The sequence below is a fragment of the Eptatretus burgeri genome, chromosome 11, assembly GCF_056783735.1.
Source record: "Eptatretus burgeri isolate ZD-2024b chromosome 11, Ebu_testis_v1, whole genome shotgun sequence".
In the NCBI taxonomy this organism is placed as follows: Eukaryota; Metazoa; Chordata; class Myxini; order Myxiniformes; family Myxinidae; genus Eptatretus; species Eptatretus burgeri.
This window is the reverse complement of record NC_140971.1, coordinates 91771029-91791117: the sequence shown is the minus strand read 5'-3', so window position 1 is coordinate 91791117 and position 20089 is coordinate 91771029. Positions and strand designations below refer to the sequence as shown.

The 20089-nt window shown below is 45.2% G+C and overlaps 1 protein-coding gene across 2 annotated transcripts; it reads right to left on the bottom strand.

The window, feature by feature from the left end:
• Positions 1-780: 780 nt before the first annotated feature.
• Positions 781-19304, bottom strand: APEX1 (apurinic/apyrimidinic endodeoxyribonuclease 1). 2 transcript variants are annotated; one of them, XM_085847378.1, is made up of 5 exons: positions 18757-19304; positions 13232-13392; positions 8483-8672; positions 5438-5649; positions 781-1296 (listed from the first exon to the last, which is right to left on the bottom strand). In XM_085847378.1, exons 1-5 carry the CDS (start codon positions 18998-19000, stop codon positions 991-993), a joined length of 1113 nt encoding a protein of 370 aa, XP_085703504.1. In that variant the 5' UTR covers positions 19001-19304; the 3' UTR covers positions 781-990. The 2 variants fall into 2 exon arrangements, with proteins under 2 accessions (XP_085703504.1, XP_085703505.1); XM_085847379.1 differs by lacking the exon at positions 18757-19304 and adding an exon at positions 14987-15203.
• Positions 19305-20089: the final 785 nt, after the last annotated feature.

The following is a 20089-nucleotide window of genomic DNA, read 5'->3' as shown; positions in this document are numbered from 1 at the left end:
AGCGATGCTATTTTCCCTACTCCTCTGAGCTCCTAAGTTTTACAACTTGTCCATAGACAACTTGCTATGCCCCACCCCTAAAAAAATGGACTTCAGTGAATCTCTGCGTGATGTCACATACAGTAACTCGCACAGAGTGGATTGACTCGAGTCGAGACGTCGCGCGCCTTATACAGTACCTACAAATGCATTTTGCACATGTTTGTGCAATCTCTGTGATCGTCTTAATTCCAGTGATTGTTTCGCGAAAGTTTTAAATAGTTTTAGCCGTACTTTCGAAAATGCCTGCAAGATGTATCGTAGCAGATGTATCGTAGCAGGATGCAGCAATACAAGCAAAGACGGTGTAAGCCTTCATGTATTCCCGAAAGATGATAATCGTCGGAGAAAATCGTGAAAAAAAACAAAAACTTTATAGGATCACATTTCTTACCATAATGCACCTTGTGCTTTTAATCATTTTCTCACTCCATCTTCACATGAGCCACACCCTATCACCAGCTCCAAGGGTACATCCATGTATACAATACTTTATAAAAAGCCCGGTTTTTTTCAAATTTCAACCTGGATACCTATATAACTGGTGAGATGATGTCAAAAATAACTGTTAAGACATCACAATGTCTTCAATTTCAATCTGAGGATCTTATTACGTCGATGTTGATCTGATGCGTCATCACCAATGCTATGTGTCAACGATGTGTCCAAAGCAAAAAAAGAACCGTGACATTGAACCTTTATCGTCCCCCAATAAATAACAAATGGCTAACAAAAAAAAAATGAAGTAACGATTCGGCTTTATTCAAATTTATAAAAAAGAAATAGAAAAAGGTCATGCTGAACAAAACCCTGCATCTTAAAGAAACAGTACATGGTTCGAAGGGGCAAAAAGTGTGTTTGCCATAAAAACAGGAGTTACTTTCACATTGATAAGCATTGCTTTCTCAAACAATAACAGCTCTTCCATGATATCATATACCCTCTCAATAATCACATCGCCAGGCGCAGGCTGATGGGACAGTGATCACTCCCACGCACATCCGAGCGGATCTTGCTGTCACAGAGCGCCGACATGAGGTCGTTTGACAGCAGGAAGTAGTCCAGTCGCCATCCCACATTCTTGGCACGTGCATTCATCATGTACGTCCAGAAGGTGTACGCGTACTGTACGTCGGGATACAGCTTCCTGAAGGAATCTACCAAGCCTATGTCGAGGAGACGCCTGAATCCATCACGTTCGCGCTGGGTGAAGCCGGGGGTACGATCTTTGTTAGATTTTGGGTTTTTCAAGTCGATCTGGAAGGGTGAGGGAGGAAGAAGATAGCTGAGAATAAATGCAAGGAGGAGGTGCGTATGTTAAGAGCCAATATGAAATGTGATGCATTCAATTGCAAATCCATCAGGAATACAAGAAAAGTTAGAGGCAGAAAAAGGCAATTCTGCCTATCCAGCATACACGTGTTACGTCTCTTCCCAAACACTTTCACACATTCAGATCAAGCCCACCATGATAATCCATTGTGGTGATGCGAGTTATGTATTAGCCAGGAAGGAGACAGTCAAACAACAATCCCACTGACAAGTTTGTTTTAATGACACACAGCAGTGCAGCCTCGGTCAAAAGCGGCTCAGGCAAAAAGGAAACAAGAATGAGCCAAAAACTGGGAAAATAGAATGAACTGAATATCTACCTATTGAGTCCTTAAAAGATCAAACCGGTGTTGAAGTTGTTTCACCATAAACAATGAACCGGCCACATGAAATATAAAGCACAAAAATGGACCAAGAACGAAGCTGAAAACAGCTCAATAATCTTATCTTCTTATGTAATATGCTTATTCTGAATGTATGTATGTATGTATGTATGTACGATGTCTGTCTTTCCAAAGATTTTCTCTCAAACTACTTGACCAGGGAACATAAAACCCACATGATTATAAAGGTCTTTGTCTGAAGAGTTCCGGTTGTGTATTATTTTTTCCATTACCATGTTTTTTATGTTTTTTTTTTAAATCATTTAACACTGTTTAAACACTGTTTTTACTGAAATTTGGTGAGATGACAGAATCTCAAGATTGTGAATAAAAACATCCGACATTATTTACTGTGTTTATATGCATTACGAATAAGGAAATTGGTTTTTGGGTCGTTAAGTCCACAATGAGGCTACTCATCACTTAAGAGTTGAAATTCCACAAAATTTCAGCATATCTCGTGAGATTGTGAATTGCACAAATGACCGACTGAAATAAACCAGGATATGTTTCGGAACCATGCTGTTGCTGTTTCTACTATGGTTTCCGTGAAGTCTTTAATGGCATAATAATAATAATAATAATAATAATAATAATAATAACAACAATAATAAGGGGGATGGGGAGGGGAAAGAGTGAAATATTCCACTATTTCCATGAGGGAATGAAGAAATATGTAATAATATATGTAAGAATGCCCTTTTGTTTTGAAGAAAGAAGAAAGAGGGGAGCAGGGATGGGACAGAGTTGGAAGAGGGGGTTTGTAAAATTGTGGTGTTGGGGGGAGAGGGGGTTGAAGACTTGGGGTTTGAAACAGGGGGTTGAGGACTTGGGGTTTGGAGCGGGGAGGTTGAGGACTTGGGGTTTGGAGCGGGGAGGTTGAGGCCTTGGGGTTTGGAGCGGGGAGGTTGAGGACTTGGGGTTTGGAGCGGGGAGGTTGAGGACTTGGGGTTTGGAGCGGGGAGGTTGAGGACTTGGGGTTTGGAGCGGGGAGGTTGAGGACTTGGGGTTTGGAGCGGGAGGTTGAGGACTTGGGGTTTGGAGCGGGGAGGTTGAGGACCTGGGGTTTGGAGCGGGGAGGTTGAGGACCTGGGGTTTGGAGCGGGGAGGTTGAGGACCTGGGGTTTGGAGCGGGGAGGTTGAGCACTTGGGGTTTGGAGCGGGTCGCTTGTGCACTTGGGGTTTGGAGCGGGAAGGTTGTGCACTTGCGGTTTGGAGCGGGAAGGTTGAGCACTGGGGGTTTGGAGCGGGGAGGTTGAGCACTTGGGGTTTGGAGCGGGGAGGTTGAGGACTTGGGGTTTGGAGCGGGGAGGTTGAGGACTTGGGGCTTGGAGCGGGAAGGTTGAGGACTTGGGGCTTGGAGCGGGAAGGTTGAGGACTTGGGGCTTGGAGCGGGAAGGTTGAGGACTTGGGGCTTGGAGCGGGAAGGTTGAGGACTTGGGGCTTGGAGCGGGAAGGTTGAGGACTTGGTGCTTGGAGCGGGAAGGTTGAGGACTTGGGGCTTGGAGCGGGAAGGTTGAGGACTTGGGGCTTGGAGCGGGAAGGTTGAGGACTTGGGGCTTGGAGCGGGAAGGTTGAGGACTTGGGGCTTGGAGCGGGAAGGTTGAGGACTTGGGGCTCGGAGCGGGAAGGTTGAGGACTTGGGGCTCGGAGCGGGAAGGTTGAGGACTTGGGGCTCGGAGCGGGAAGGTTGAGGACTTGGGGCTCGGAGCGGGAAGGTTGAGGAATTGGGGCTCGGAGCGGGAAGGTTGAGGACTTGGGGCTCGGAGCGGGAAGGTTGAGGACTTGGGGCTCGGAACGGGAATGTTGAGGACTTGGGGCTCGGAGCGGGAATGTTGAGGACTTGGGGCTCGGAGCGGGAAGGTTGAGGACTTGGGGCTCGGAGCGGGAATGTTGAGGACTTGGGGCTCGGAACGGGAAGGTTGAGGACTTGGGGCTCGGAACGGGAAGGTTGAGGACTTGGGGCTCGGAACGGGAAGGTTGAGGACTTGGAACGGGAAGGTTGAGGACTTGGAACGGGAAGGTTGAGGACTTGGAACGGGAAGGTTGAGGACTTGGAACGGGAAGGTTGAGGACTTGGAACGGGAAGGTTGAGGACTTGGGGCTCGGAACGGGAAGGTTGAGGACTTGGGGCTCGGAACGGGAAGGTTGAGGACTTGGGGCTCGGAACGGGAAGGTTGAGGACTTGGGGCTCGGAACGGGAAGGTTGAGGACTTGGGGCTCGGAACGGGAAGGTTGAGGACTTGGGGCTCGGAACGGGAAGGTTGAGGACTTGGGGCTCGGAACGGGAAGGTTGAGGACTTGGGGCTCGGAACGGGAAGGTTGAGGACTTGGGGCTCGGAACGGGAAGGTTGAGGACTTGGGGCTCGGAACGGGAAGGTTGAGGACTTGGGGCTCGGAACGGGAAGGTTGAGGACTTGGGGCTCGGAACGGGAAGGTTGAGGACTTGGGGCTCGGAACGGGAAGGTTGAGGACTTGGGGCTCGGAACGGGAAGGTTGAGGACTTGGGGCTCGGAACGGGAAGGTTGAGGACTTGGGGCTCGGAACGGGAAGGTTGAGGACTTGGGGCTCGGAACGGGAAGGTTGAGGACTTGGGGCTCGGAACGGGAAGGTTGAGGACTTGGGGCTCGGAACGGGAAGGTTGAGGACTTGGGGCTCGGAACGGGAAGGTTGAGGACTTGGGGCTCGGAACGGGAAGGTTGAGGACTTGGGGCTCGGAACGGGAAGGTTGAGGACTTGGGGCTCGGAACGGGAAGGTTGAGGACTTGGGGCTCGGAACGGGAAGGTTGAGGACTTGGGGCTCGGAACGGGAAGGTTGAGGACTTGGGGCTCGGAACGGGAAGGTTGAGGACTTGGGGCTCGGAACGGGAAGGTTGAGGACTTGGGGCTCGGAACGGGAAGGTTGAGGACTTGGGGCTCGGAACGGGAAGGTTGAGGACTTGGGGCTCGGAACGGGAAGGTTGAGGACTTGGGGCTCGGAACGGGAAGGTTGAGGACTTGGGGCTCGGAACGGGAAGGTTGAGGACTTGGGGCTCGGAACGGGAAGGTTGAGGACTTGGGGCTCGGAACGGGAAGGTTGAGGACTTGGGGCTCGGAACGGGAAGGTTGAGGACTTGGGGCTCGGAACGGGAAGGTTGAGGACTTGGGGCTCGGAACGGGAAGGTTGAGGACTTGGGGCTCGGAACGGGAAGGTTGAGGACTTGGGGCTCGGAACGGGAAGGTTGAGGACTTGGGGCTCGGAACGGGAAGGTTGAGGACTTGGGGTTTGGAACGGGAAGGTTGAGGAATTGGGGTTTGGAGCGGGAAGGTTGAAGAATTAAAGAAGGGGGTGGGGAGGACAGAGAGTTGAGGTTGGAGGGGATGCAGAGAAGGGAGAAAGCTGGGAAAGGGTTGGTTGAGGCTTTGGCGGAGGGGTGTTGGAGGACTGAGGATTGGAAGGGTTGTAGATTTGGCGTCAGGAGTGGGTTTTAAGACTTGGGGTTGAGGACTTGGTGGGGGGGGTGGGTTAACAACTTGAAGTCACATTTTACATTAGGCCTAAATTTCCAAGGGTCCCTGCTAGTTATAAATAAAATTTTAAAAACTCGAGTTCGAAGGAAGATTACTTTTTCTTCTCCCACTTTTTAAACCTTCAATGTCATACCCCCTCCCCCCCCCAACTCTTTTGTGGAATCTTTGCAGACCTCTTCATATGCAACGTTGAAATCTCCACACACGACCAAAGGCTTGTCTTCCTGCAGGCCCTTCAGGTGTTTACAGAATGTCTCATCCCAACGCTCTCGATCATCCAATCGTACAAGGCCGCGTCCTGAGTTTGGAACGTATGCCATGACGAGGATGAACGAGTCAAACTCAGCCGTGATTGCTCTTCCTTCTTCATCAAACTCTTTCATATCTGTGGAAGGTGAGGATTGAAGACAAACAAGTTTTTATAAAGACACAAAGGCTACCAGTGTATGTTAATAAAAATGTAGCATCATCAAAACTGCATTTACCTTCCATTGGTTAAAGGTCCCCTGACATGCAAAATAAACTTGTTATTTATAAATTAACTTGACCTTCCTAGTGAAGAAATCACCCATGTTTTTTTTAATCAAAAATGGGATAATTACAGCAATATTTTGATAATTTCTGGAGCTATTCACAACTTGCTATGCCCCACCCCTAAAAAAAATGGACTTCAGTGAATCTCTGCGTGATGTCACATACAGTAACTCGCACAGAGTGGATTGACTCGAGTCGAGACGTCGCGCGCCTTATACAGTACCTACAAATGCATTTTGCACATGTTTGTGCAATCTCTGTGATCGTCTTAATTCCAGTGATTGTTTCGCGAAAGTTTTAAATAGTTTTAGCCGTACTTTCGAAAATGCCTGCAAGATGTATCGTAGCAGATGTATCGTAGCAGGATGCAGCAATACAAGCAAAGACGGTGTAAGCCTTCATGTATTCCCGAAAGATGATAATCGTCGGAGAATATGGACATCTAAAGTGAAAGTACTGCTTCCATTGGCATGCTATTCATTAACATTCAGCCAAAATGCTAGCCTGGTGTTGGCTCAGTGGTTAGGGTGGCGGCTTGGGATCCTAGGGTCCTGAGTTCAAGCCCTGTCGGCCGCTGAATTAATACACCAGGGGGTTGACTCAGCCTGTCATCCTTCCGAGGTCGGCGAAATGAGTACCAGTTCCAGTGTGTATACTGGTAGAGGGGCACTGCATCAGCGACACAGTAGCACTTCAAGAAATGAAAACTACCCCAGCAGCGAAGCTGCTATACGACCACCACCAGCAGCCAAAATGCTGTAATAAAAGAAACAGGGGAAAAAAATGTTTGCACAACAAAGAAAGACAAATGTATCTGTCCTATTACACGGCCTCATATCCTCGGGACTCTTACGCATTGACTTATACATTGTGTGCATGCTAATACAAGTTACTTGTCAACTCGAGACCTCTAGAGTCTAGACTAGTCCGATAAATCCGTCGTCCGTCTGACTAAGCCGATAAATCTGACGTGCTGTAGCTTTATTTTATTATTCTTTTTTTTTTTCATTGCTTTCTACTGGTGCTACATGACGACAGTAGGAATAAAATAAATAAAAATGCAACAAAACGTCAGATTTATCGGACTACTCTCGACAATTGTGTCGCAAGGTGTGTTCTGCACACAAAAGTTTTCATTGTATCCGGACAGCAAGATTGCTTCGTTTTATGCGCGGAGAGACACGGCCGATGACATGGGCTGGCCTTGTTTGTGATTAATTTGCCGCAGAGAAACATGTCTGCTGCGCTGCGCTGGTCACGTCACGTCACTAAAATATTTCTGATATCGAGCAGTATGCAAGTCGAATTTACATTATTGAATTACGAAGAGGATTTAGTCTAACCAGTTGTTATTTCCGAGTCTTCCTTCGATGTCCTCCCGATCATCATGAACTCCGGGAATTTCATCGCCATTTTCCTCTGCTTGTCCTGCTTCGGGCTCGAACTGGTAAGGCCGTATTTCATTTAAAGCTGCCTGAACTTCACCTCCCGCGACTACGTTATCCGACAATTCTCCATGTGATTCAGACCAAAATCCTTCATTTCTCTCACACTCACTGTCGTTACCAGACAAATGAAAGTCCATGCCATCCATTATTCAAAACCAAATGTTCAATTTTTTTTTAAAGCAGAAATGAACGAAGCGATTGAGTCGACCAATCAAATGTGGAAACACACAGGAAGCCAATAGAATCACGAAGACCACCAACCCGAGTAATTTATGTGCAGCCTTTGACATACTGTACGTGACGTCATGTGGGTTACGCCCCTTTCAGGAGAATTTTTAGGGGCGTTCCCGAAGAGGTTTGTTTTTTTAATTTTACATTTTACAGAATGAGTTTTGTGAAAAAAAAAATTGTCAGATCTGAAATCACGATGAAAAACTCCTCTAGGACATATTTAAATGAAATTTCAGTACTTTGGCATGTCAGGGGACCTTTAAATGTTTTATAAACACCCCAATACACCTGCAAACCATTTCACCTCACAAGCACAAGAATATAACTGAGAAATATACCATCAGAGATGGGGAATCCCTCGCCATTGAAAAATAATTGAAATCAGATAAGCGGTTTTCCATTTATTACAAAAAACATTTTTTTCAAGATGGCCGCCACAGTCGACCATATTAGATCTGACCACGCCCAAAATCAATCGGGTTCTTCCTTTTCAGGTGTACATGTGTGACCCAAATTTTAAATCGATATGGCGAACAGTTTATGAGTTATCACACTCACAGCTATAAATGTTGACGCCGCCCCAGTCGGCCATCTTGGATCCGGCCACGCCCAAAATCAATAGGGTTCTTCCTTTTCGGGTGGTACATGTGTGACCCAAATATCAAATCGATATGGCGAACAGTTTATGAGTTATCACACTCACAGCTATAAATGTTGACGTCCAGCCAGCCGGACGGACGGCCGGGTGATAATATCCCCCTTCCGCCACGCGGCGGGGGATAAAAACATTAAAATCTTATCAAACCAAATTGTATGATACTTTAATTTAATTTTTGCAAACACATCGGTTATCAGAGGATCACACAGACAGACAGACAGACAGACAGACAGACAAAAACACATAACCTGAAAGCAAGAGGGTTCAGTTAAGTATGGGTAATGAGCATAGTAAAGATTGTGGGTAGTGACAGGGGATGACTTGGGATGGTAAACTGGTGAACATACTGATGCCATAAGTGACTTTGAGTGGTTTTTCCTTGCACAAAAGTCCAACACCATGGAGACCCTCTCGCACTCCTGTTGACCAAAACTGATGTGGAAAGTCCCCAAGATCGCGCACAGCCGCAGGGACATTTTCAGCACTGCACTTGACCTCTTGAAGGCATAATATGTCAGGGCTATCCTTTGTGACCCACTGCAAAAACAGGAGAAGATAAATACAGACAACTAGATATTAAAAATGACCACACAATCTGCATAGGTTGTAAAGCTGAGATATAAATTTTTTTTTTTAAACTGAAAGTAAAACACGTGGGAGATAAGACCCACTGCTGGTGACATCACTGCAGGGAAGACAATTTTCACCCTTTCATAAGCGGTGGAAGACAACGAAGAAGAAACCGATTTGCTGTCTTGCATTGAGTGGCCATTGGATTCACCTTTGAAAGCATTTTATAAACTAGAAAATATAATTTGATGCAAATGTGTCAATGGACGTGCCTATGCCGACGTTAGATGTCAACCCATTTATGTTTGATCTCAAGAGAGACAGAAAGAAAGAGAGACAGAAAGAGAGACAGAGAGAAAGAGAAACAGAGGGACAGAAAGAGAGTGCAAGAAGAGTCACCGAAGTCTGAAAGTGCTAGAATGCAGAAAACGAGCGAAAGCGAAAATAAAGCGAAAGCGAAAAGCGAAAGCGAAAGCCAGAAAGCGAAAGCGAAATCTGAAATCACAAGAAATCTGAAATCACAAAAAGAAATCTGAAATCTGAAATCTGAAATCTGAGAATCTGAAATCTGAAGAGCAAAAGAAAGCAGAAATCTGAAATCTGAAATCTGAAATCTGAAAAGCAAAAAGCAGAAAATCTGAAATCTGATAGAGAAAGCGAAAAGCGAAAAGCGAAAAAGCGAAATCTGAAATCTGAAATCTGAAAAGCAAAGAAAAGCCAAGCAGAAATCTGAAATCTGAAATCTGAAAAAGCGAAAATGAAAAACTTAAGAAATCTGAAATCTGAAAGCGAAAGCGAAAAAGCGAAGCCGAAGAATCTGAAAATCTGAAATCTGAAATCTGAAATCTGAAATCTGAAATCTGAAAGAAAGAAAGATGAAAGAAAGAATTATGAAAGAAAGCCTATAAGCGATATAAGAAAGAAAATATGAAAAATATGAAAGAAAATATGAAAGAAAGAAAATATGAAGAAAGACAGAAAATATGAAACGAAAAAATGAGAAAATAAAAGAAAATATGAAGAAAATATGAAAGAATAGAAAATATGAAGAAAATATGAAAGAAAATATGAAAGAAATATGAAAAGAATGAAAATATGAAAGAAAATATGAAAGAAAATATGAAAGAAAATATGAAGAAAATATGAAAGAAAATATGAATTATTGAAAATATAAAGAAAGAAAATATTGAAAATAAATATGAAAGAAAGAAATATGAAGAAAGAAAAATATAAAATATGAAATATGAAAACATATGAAGAAAGAAAATATGAAAGAAATATGAAAATATGAAAAAATATGAAAATATGAAGAAAATATGAAATATGAATATGAAAATATGAAGAAATATGAGAAAATATGAAAATATAGTAATATGAAGAAGAGATAGAGAGAAATATGAAAATATGAAGAATATGAAAATATGAGAGAGAGAGAGAGAGAGAGAGAGAGAGAGAGAGAAATATGAAAGAAAGAAAATATGAAGAAAATATGAAGAGAAAGAATATGAAGAGAAAATATGAAGAAAATATGAAAGAAAATATGAAGAAAGAAAATAGAAAATGAAAATATAGAAGAAAATATAAAATAGAAATGAAAATATGAAAGAAAATATGAAGAAAATATGAAAGAAAATATGAAAATATGAAAGAAAATATGAAGAAATATGAAAGAAAATATGAAGAAAATATGAAAGAAAATATGAAATATGAAAGAAAATATGCGCGAGAGAAGAAATAGAAGAAATATGAATATAGATATGAAGAAGAGAGAGAAAGAGAGAGATATAATATGAAGAAAGAAAATATGAAGAAATATGAGAAGAAAATATGAAGAAGAAAATATGAAGAAAATAGAAAATATGAAGAAATATGAAGAAAAATATGAATATGAAAAATATGAAATATGAAAATATGAAAATATGAAAATATGAAGAAAATATGAAAATATGAAAATATGAAAATATGAAGAAATATGAAAGCCTCGAAATATGAAATGAGAAAATATGAAAATATGAAAGATATGAAAATATGAAGAAGAAATATGAAAATATGAAGAAGAAAGATATGAAGAAAAATATGAAGAATAATGGCGAGAATATGAAATGAAATATGAAAATATGAAAATATGAAAATATGAAATATGAAGATATGATATTATGATAGATATGAAGAAAATATGAAGAATGAAAAATATGAAGAAATGAGAAAATATGAGAGAAATATGAAATGAAGATATGAGAGAATATGAGAGAGAGAGAGAGAGAATATGAGAGAGAGAGAGAGAGAGAGAGAGAGAGAGAGAGAGAGAGTATAAAGATGAAAATGAGATATGAAAATATGAAGCCTAATATAAATATAAGATATGGAAATATAAATATGAGAGAAAAATATGAATAGAAGAAAATATGAAGAAATATGAAGAAAATATGAAAGAAAGAGAAGAAAATATGAAGAAAATGAAGAATATGAAAAATATAAAATATGAAAGAATATGAAGAGAGAAGAGAGAAATATGAAGAAAATGAAAATATGAAAGCGCGAGAGAGAAAATATGAAGAAAATATGAAGAAAATATGAAAGAAAAATATGAAGAAAATATGAAGAGAATATGAAAAAGAGAAATATGAAAATGAAAATATGAATAAGAGAAAATAGAAACCGCCAAAGAGATATAATATGCGCAGATATATGATAATATGAAACGGCCGATAAAATATGCGCAAATATGAAAATATGAAAATATGAATATAGTAAATATGAAGAAGAAAATATGAGAAAATATGAGAGAGAGAAGAATGAAGAAAATATGAATATGAGAGAAAATATAGAGAATATGAAAGATATGAGAGAGAGAATATGAAAAATGAGATATGAGAGAAAATATAAAGAAAATATGCGCGAAAATATGAATATGAAAAATATGAAATGAAATATGAAAGAAAGAGAGAAAATATATATGAAAATGAAATATGAAATGATAAGAAGAAAATATGAAAATATGAAGAGATATGAGAAAATATGAGCGCGAGAGATGAGAGAATATGAAGATATGAAAATATGAAAATATGAGAGAGAGAATATGAGAGAGAGAGAGAGAGAGAGTAATGAGAAAAGAGAGAGAGAGAGAGTATGAGAGAGAGAGAGAGAGAGAGAGAAATATGAGAGAGAAAAATATGAGAGAGAAAATATGAGAGAGAGAGAAAATATGAAAATATGAAGAGAGAAATATGAAAGAAAATGAAGAAAATATGAAGAGAAAATATGAAGAAGAAAATATGAAGAAGAAAATATGAAGAAAAGAAATATGAGAGAAATATGAAGAAAATGAAGAAAATGAAATAGAAGAAAATGAAGAGAAAGAAAATATGAAGAAAATATGAGAGAGAAAATATGAGAAGAGAAATATGAGAGAAAAGAAATATGAAGAAAAATATGCGCGAAGAAATAAATATGAAAGAAAGAGTATGAAGAAGAAATAAAAAATATATGAGAAATATGAAGAAAGATGAATGAGATATGAAGATATGGAGAAGTATAAAGATATGAAATTATAAAAGATATAATATAAGATATGAGAGTATAAGAGATATGGAGATATAAGAGATATGCGCGAGAAATATAGAAATAGAGCGAGATAAAGAGAAATAAATATAAAGATATAGAGTCAAGATATGGAAGTATAAAGAGATATGGGAAATATAAATATAAATATGAAAATTATAAGAAGATATAGTATAAGCGGCAAGAGAAATATAAGAGATATGAAGAATATAAGAAGATATGAATATAAGAAGATATGAAATATAATATATAAGAGATATGAGAGCATAGAAGATATGAAAGCTTATAAGATATAATAGCTAAAGGAATATGAAGTCTAAGAGAATATGAAGTCAAATATGAAGTCTAAAAAATATGAAGTCTAAGAAAATATGAAGTCTAAGAAAGAAGTCTAAAGGAAAAAAGTCCTAAGGAAAGAAGTCTAAAGGAAAAAGAGAGTCTAAAGGAAATGCAAAGGAAAAAGAAAGTCCTAAAGGAAAAGAAGTCCTAAAGGAAAGAAGTCTAAGGAAAAGAAGTCTAAGGGAAAAGAAAGTGCAAAGGGAAAGAGATCTAAAGGAAAAGAAAGTCACAAGGAAAGAAAGAGAAAAAAGAGTGCAAGGGAAAGAGAGTGCAAGGGAAAGAGAGTGCAAGGGAAAGAGAGTGCAAGGGAAAGAGAGAGACATTAATTATCTCTCTTGGAGAAGTCTCATTTCAAAGTTGGCCTTCAAAGCCAGATGTTCATCCACCATCATGCAAAGTCCTTCCTTGGCACACTTGAACTCCTATCCACCTACACGGCTTTCATCGACAGCTTGATGGAGTACTGCTCTCCCCTCTGGGCTGGCTCCCCTGCCTCACACCTTGCTGTTTGATGCCATGGAAACCAAGGCTTGCAAGATCATTTGAAAACAAAAATAAAAAAAACAAAATAAAAAAACCACAATATTAGGATGTTAGTCCAGCATCCACCTCCAGTCCATTCTCACCTCCAATGCATTCTTTTTCACCCAAGCTCTGAGACCATCAACATTCCAAGAGGTGATCTTAAGGGTCGCAGGCTTGCCTTTTGCATTTTTCACTTTATCTGGGGGGTCCACGTACACCGCAGGCTCCTCTGCTTGCTTCTTGCTCTTTTTCGTTTTGGGCTCTGGTGGGAAACACAACGCGAATACGTCACAAACACTCACCTGTGGCTTAATTGCCACCACTTCATGCTCAGAGCCATTTCAACTTTGCTTATCCCATGAAATTACCTCCACCATGAGCAAATCAGCTGTTTTGTACAAAATCATCAAATGTTTGTCTCAGCCCAATGTTTCGAATTTTTTTATTTTATTGCAATTCTCCCTCACTCTGTTCAATTCTACTCTTCCCTCCAGGCCATCAGAACAGCTGTTCACCACTACCTCTTATCATCCTCCATCCAAAACCTTAATCTTTTCTACCCCCGTTAATCCACCCCCAAACCTACCTCCTTCAAATTCCCTGTTTTCCTTCCAGAAAGTCCCTGTGATGTCCATCTTGTATGCCCAGTGTTCCCCGCCACATCCCTCTCCCTTCCACAGATCTCCTAATGTCTCTGTTACCCACTATTTTGTCCTTCCCACTCCCACCCCTCTTGTCTCATGCCCCCTTACTGTGCGTTGTGTGTTCGCTCTCATAAGAGCCTCGACAAGGTATACAAAAAAATCCAACAAATATTCGAGAAAAATGCATGACAAAAGCGAAAGACATGCCCGAAGCATGACAGAATAAGTATGAAATCGGTGCATTTTCAGCTGGTCCAAAACTCGGTCATCTCGTCTAAAATGATACCTGCTGTTTAAAGATGTTCAAAATGACCTCAATTCATTCACCTCGAGGGCGCAACCGACTCACCTCGAGGGCGCAACCGACTCACCTCGAGGGCGCAACCGACTCACCTCGAGGGCGCAACCGACTCACCTCGAGGGCGCAACCGACTCACCTCGAGGGCGCAACCGACTCACCTCGAGGGCGCAACCGACTCACCTCGAGGGCGCAACCGACTCACCTCGAGGGCGCAACCGACTCACCTCGAGGGCGCAACCGACTCACCTCGAGGGCGCAACCGACTCACCTCGAGGGCGCAACCGACTCACCTCGAGGGCGCAACCGACTCACCTACAGGGCGCAACCGACTCACCTACAGGGCGCAACCGACTCACCTAAAGGGCGCAACCGACTCACCTCGAGGGCGCAACCGACTCACCTACAGGGCGCAACCGACTCACCTCGAGGGCGCAACCGACTCACATCGAGGGCGCAACCGACTCACCTCGTGTTGGTTCATCCACCATTGCATTACTCCAGACACAGCGAACCTGAATTTGTTCCCAAAAGTTAAATTCCACAAACTTTCGTTCTTTTGTTTTGTAAATAAATAAATAAAGCTTCTCCATGACGGGAACTTTGACCCCTGACCCCAGATCACATTGGATTGTTTACAGAAATCGCACGAAAGATGGGATTATCAATCTCCCCCCATGACCTGACCAAATGATGACGTCACGATTTCTTATAATATAAACTATTGTTTTTGATCACATGACATGGACACTCGCTCTACTACAGACATATCAACGTTAAGAACGTCCCAAGCAGCTCCATTGCTCCATCAAACCTTCGTTTCGGCACGGATCACACAGCAGGTGAAAATGAACAATTTTGATCAATGATCGTGTTAAACTCGAACCCAGAACAAAGGCTCGAGGCCGCCTCACCGGCTGCGTCGTGCTCCGAACTCCCTTCGGAGCTTTCTTCGACCTTCTTCGATTTCCGAGGCATCCGGGAAGAACGGAAAGTGCAGGATTTTCTGAGAAAGGCAAAGGAAGAGAAGAGAACGCGGGACGAGGTGGACGTTTCAACGCGCGAAACACACGCCAGGACGTCAGCCAATCAGGAAGGCGGTTACTGCGAGGATTCTCAACGGACCAATGGCGCATCTACTGTTACACGCTCGTGCGTAATCTCGTCAACTTTTGTCACATTTTAATGGGAAGTATGTCCGTCTTTATTATTTATCACCTCTTGAACTCGTGTTAGCATAGAATCGATCAAGTTTTCACAGTTTCCCTTGATCTGTTCGTCATGGTACCACAGCTGCCTTATGGCCTCCATAAGCTTGGTTTTTTATGACAGTCCATTTTTTGGTGGTACAGTCCATTTTTTGGTGGTACAGTCCATTTTTTGGTGGTACAGTCCATTTTTGGTAGTACAGTCCATTTTTTGGTGGTACAGTCCATTTTTTGGTGGTACAGTCCATTTTTTGTGGTACAGTCCATTTTTGGTAGTACAGTCCATTTTTGGTAGTACAGTCCATTTTTTGGTGGTACAGTCCATTTTTTGGTGGTACAGTCCATTTTTTGGTAGTACAGTCCATTTTTTGGTGGTACAGTCCATTTTTTGTGGTACAGTCCATTTTTTGGTGGTACAGTCCATTTTTTGGTGGTACAGTCCATTTTTTGTGGTACAGTTCATTTTGCGGAGGAGAGATTTAATGATGGACCTCCGATTTTTTTTTTCGATCGGATTCAAATGCGGAGAGTTTCCCGGCCAGTCCAACACCTGATCTTGTTTCTTTTGAAGAAATTAGTCACCACCTTCAACGTATGGCAAGGAGCAAGATCCTGCTGTAACACCCGTGAACCATCTGGAAACGCCTTCCGCATGTCTGGTGTAATATTCACTGACCGAAAGATTCCAGTTGTTTCTTCAACTTTATTCCATGCCCAACAAGGCACCTCCTGCCCCGCACCACGCCACGCTCGCCCGCTTCCATGCCCAACAAGGCACCTCCTGCCCCGCACCACTCCACACTCTCCGGCTTCCATGCCCAACAAGGCACCTCCTGCCCCGCACCACTCCACACTCTCCGGCTTCCATGCCCAACAAGGCACCTCCTGCCCCGCACCACGCCACGCTCGCCCACTTCCATGCCCAACAAGGCACCTCCTGCCCCGTACCACTCCGCACTCCCCGGCTTCCATGCCCAACAAGGCACCTCCTGCCTCGCACCATGCTCCCCGGCTTCCATGCCCAACAAGGCACCTCCTGCCCCGCACCATCCACGCTCCCCGGCTTCCATGCCCAACAAGGCACCTCCTGCCCCGCGCCACGCCACGCTCCCCCGCTTCCATGCCCAACAAGGCACCTCCTGCCCCGCACCACGCCACACTCGCCCGCTTCCATGCCCAACAAGGCACCTCCTGCCTCGCACCACGCTCCCCGGCTTCCATGCCCAACAAGGCACCTCCTGCCCCGCACCACTCCACGCTCCCCCGCTTCCATGCCCAACAAGGCACCTCCTGCCCCACGCCACGCTCACCCGCTTCCATGCCCAACAAGGCACCTCCTGCCTCGCACCACGCTCCCTGGCTTCCATGCCCAACAAGGCACCTCCTGCCCCGCGCCACGCCACGCTCGCCCACTTCCATGCCCAACAAGGCACCTCCTGCCACGCCACGCTCGCCCACTTCCATGCCCAACAAGGCACCTCCTGCCCCGCGCCACGCCACGCTCCCCCGCTTCCATGCCCAACAAGGCACCTCTTGCCCCACGCCACGCTCGTCCGCTTCCATGCCCAACAAGGCACCTCCTGCCTCGCACCACGCTCCCCGGCTTCCATGCCCAACAAGGCACCTCCTGCCCAGCACCACTCCACGCTCCCCGGCTTCCATGCCCAACAAGGCACCTCCTGCCCCGCGCCACGCCACGCTCGCCCACTTCCATGCCCAACAAGGCACCTCCTGCCCCGCGCCACGCCACGCTCGCCCACTTCCATGCCCAACAAGGCACCTCCTGCCCCGCGCCACGCCACGCTCGCCCACTTCCATGCCCAACAAGGCACCTCCTGCCCCGCACCACTCCGCACTCCCCGGCTTCCATGCCCAACAAGGCACCTCCTGCCCCACGCCACGCTCGCCCGCTTCCATGCCCAACAAGGCACCTCCTGCCTCGCACCACGCTCCCCGGCTTCCATGCCCAACAAGGCACCTCCTGCCCCGCGCCACGCCACGCTCGCCCACTTCCATGCCCAACAAGGCACCTCCTGCCCCACGCCACGCTCGCCCGCTTCCATGCCCAACAAGGCACCTCCTGCCTCGCACCACGCTCGCCCACTTCCATGCCCAACAAGGCACCTCCTGCCCCGCGCCACGCCACGCTCGCCCACTTCCATGCCCAACAAGGCACCTCCTGCCACGCCACGCTCGCCCACTTCCATGCCCAACAAGGCACCTCCTGCCCCGTGCCACGCCACGCTCCCCCGCTTCCATGCCCAACAAGGCACCTCCTGCCCCACGCCACGCTCGCCCGCTTCCATGCCCAACAAGGCACCTCCTGCCTCGCACCACGCTCCCCGGCTTCCATGCCCAACAAGGCACCTCCTGCCCAGCACCACTCCACGCTCCCCGGCTTCCATGCCCAACAAGGCACCTCCTGCCCCGCGCCACGCCACGCTCGCCCACTTCCATGCCCAACAAGGCACCTCCTGCCCCGCGCCACGCCACGCTCCCCGGCTTCCATGCCCAACAAGGCACCTCCTGCCCCGCGCCACGCCACGCTCGCCCACTTCCATGCCCAACAAGGCACCTCCTGCCCCGCGCCACGCCACGCTCGCCCACTTCCATGCCCAACAAGGCACCTCCTGCCCCGCGCCACGCCACGCTCCCCCGCTTCCATGCCCAACAAGGCACCTCCTGCCCCGCGCCACGCCACGCTCGCCCGCTTCCATGCCCAACAAGGCACCTCCTGCCCCGCGCCACGCCACGCTCGCCCACTTCCATGCCCAACAAGGCACCTCCTGCCCCGCGCCACGCCACGCTCGCCCACTTCCATGCCCAACAAGGCACCTCCTGCCCCGCGCCATGCCACGCTCACCCACTTCCATGCCCAACAAGGCACCTCCTGCCCCGCACCACTCCACGCTCCCCGGCTTCCATGCCCAACAAGGCACCTCCTGCCCCGTGCCACGCCACGCTCGCCCACTTCCATGCCCAACAAGGCACCTCCTGCCCTGCACCACTCCACGCTCTCCGGCTTCCATGCCCAACAAGGCACCTCCTGCCCCGCACCACTCCACGCTCTCCGGCTTCCATGCCCAACAAGGCACCTCCTGCCCCGCACCACTCCACGCTCTCCGGCTTCCATGCCCAACAAGGCACCTCCTGCCCCGCACCACTCCACGCTCTCCGGCTTCCATGCCCAACAAGGCACCTCCTGCCCCGCGCCACCCCCCCCCCCCCGCTCTCTTGGACAAGTCCACAAACGATGCAGTTGGGGGGGGGGACCAAACAATTTGTTTACATATCATTACGATATGTGACATGTGGAATCGTATTTTCCTTCATCATTTCAATGTATTGGGCAGAATTCGTCATCCCATGGATGGGACCAAGAGATCCCACGCCGGCATCACTGAAACAACCGCAGAACATTGTTTTCAGGGTGTTTTCCGCATTTTTTTCGAAGGGACATTCACGGACCTTCTCACCTGGAGAACAGCGAACATGTTGACTCCTGTGTCGTTGAACGAAAAAGTTGCTCTCGTCGGAAAACATCACTTTCTGCCAGTCCTCCTTCGTCCAGTTCTGATACTTCTTTGCCCACAGCAATCTTTTACCCATCATTATCTTCGTCAGTAGTTGTTTCTTGACTGATCTTCGGGCTATCCGAGTCTCCGACCCACATTCCGGAGCCTTCTTCAAACAGTGCTGGAACTCAGAGCGACTCCTCATCTGGCTAGATCTTTTTTCAGATCATCGCTGGTCTTTCGAGGATCAAGTTTGCTTTGACGGATCAAAAAACAAATCGTTTTAAGTTTTCTTCCACACTCTCCTTTTCGCTTTGGTGACAGAGATCCAGTTGTGACGCCTTTGTTGACAATCCGTGAGACGGAGCGCTCACTGACACTGACAATCATTGCGATCTCTCTGTCTCTGTCTCTCTCTGTCTCTCTGTGACTTCTCAGAGTGCTCGAATGGTGTAAAAATCTTCGTCCGCTTCCGAGGAGTGATGTCCATCGTCTCTCACGAGCGGTGTGTGTTCAATGACGAGTGAAACAATGGGGATGACGTATGGATCTCTATTGAGTCACACACCCAAAGTTCGCGCATGCGCAGTACAGCTCGATCCAAACTCCCGAAAAAGCTCCAACAAACGCGAACGACCTAAAACATAATAAAAAATAATAATAAACATTAATTCCATTGTAAAAACGGGTATATTATTGGAGGGATAATACAAAATGTTCGAAAAACATGAAAAAACCGTTAGTGAGTTAATTAATTTACATAAGGGTGTGGAAGGCGCGCGGTTTGATTCACTAATTTGCTTGAGGGGGAAATTTCACGAGGATCCTGAGGAGAGATAAAATACATAACAATCAATGGATGTGACTCGAATGAACAGGATTTGTTGTTCCAACATCAATAAGTTCCAAAGAGTTTGATTCCTTTTTTTTTGTTTTTCTTTGTTTTCGACTCTTACTGGAAATATTTACATAGTTAGAATATTATATTCCACAGCACGACTGAAGATGTATAATAACTCTTTCCTACAGCTTGGATGTGGTTCCTATTTTACGAGTTTGGTTTATTTATGAGACTAATTACATATTACAAAGTTAAATCATACGGCAGTAGCAGATGGGCGGACTTACTGTTTCATACTCGGTATTTAAAATTAAAAAAAACGAAATTAAATTTTATTTACAAGATGCATTGTGACGTTTTTCCCGTTTAATCACGATGACTTGCTCATCTGCATATCCCTCATAAAAACAATATTCTGATTCACTAAGTTAATAATAATTTTTTTTTCCATCT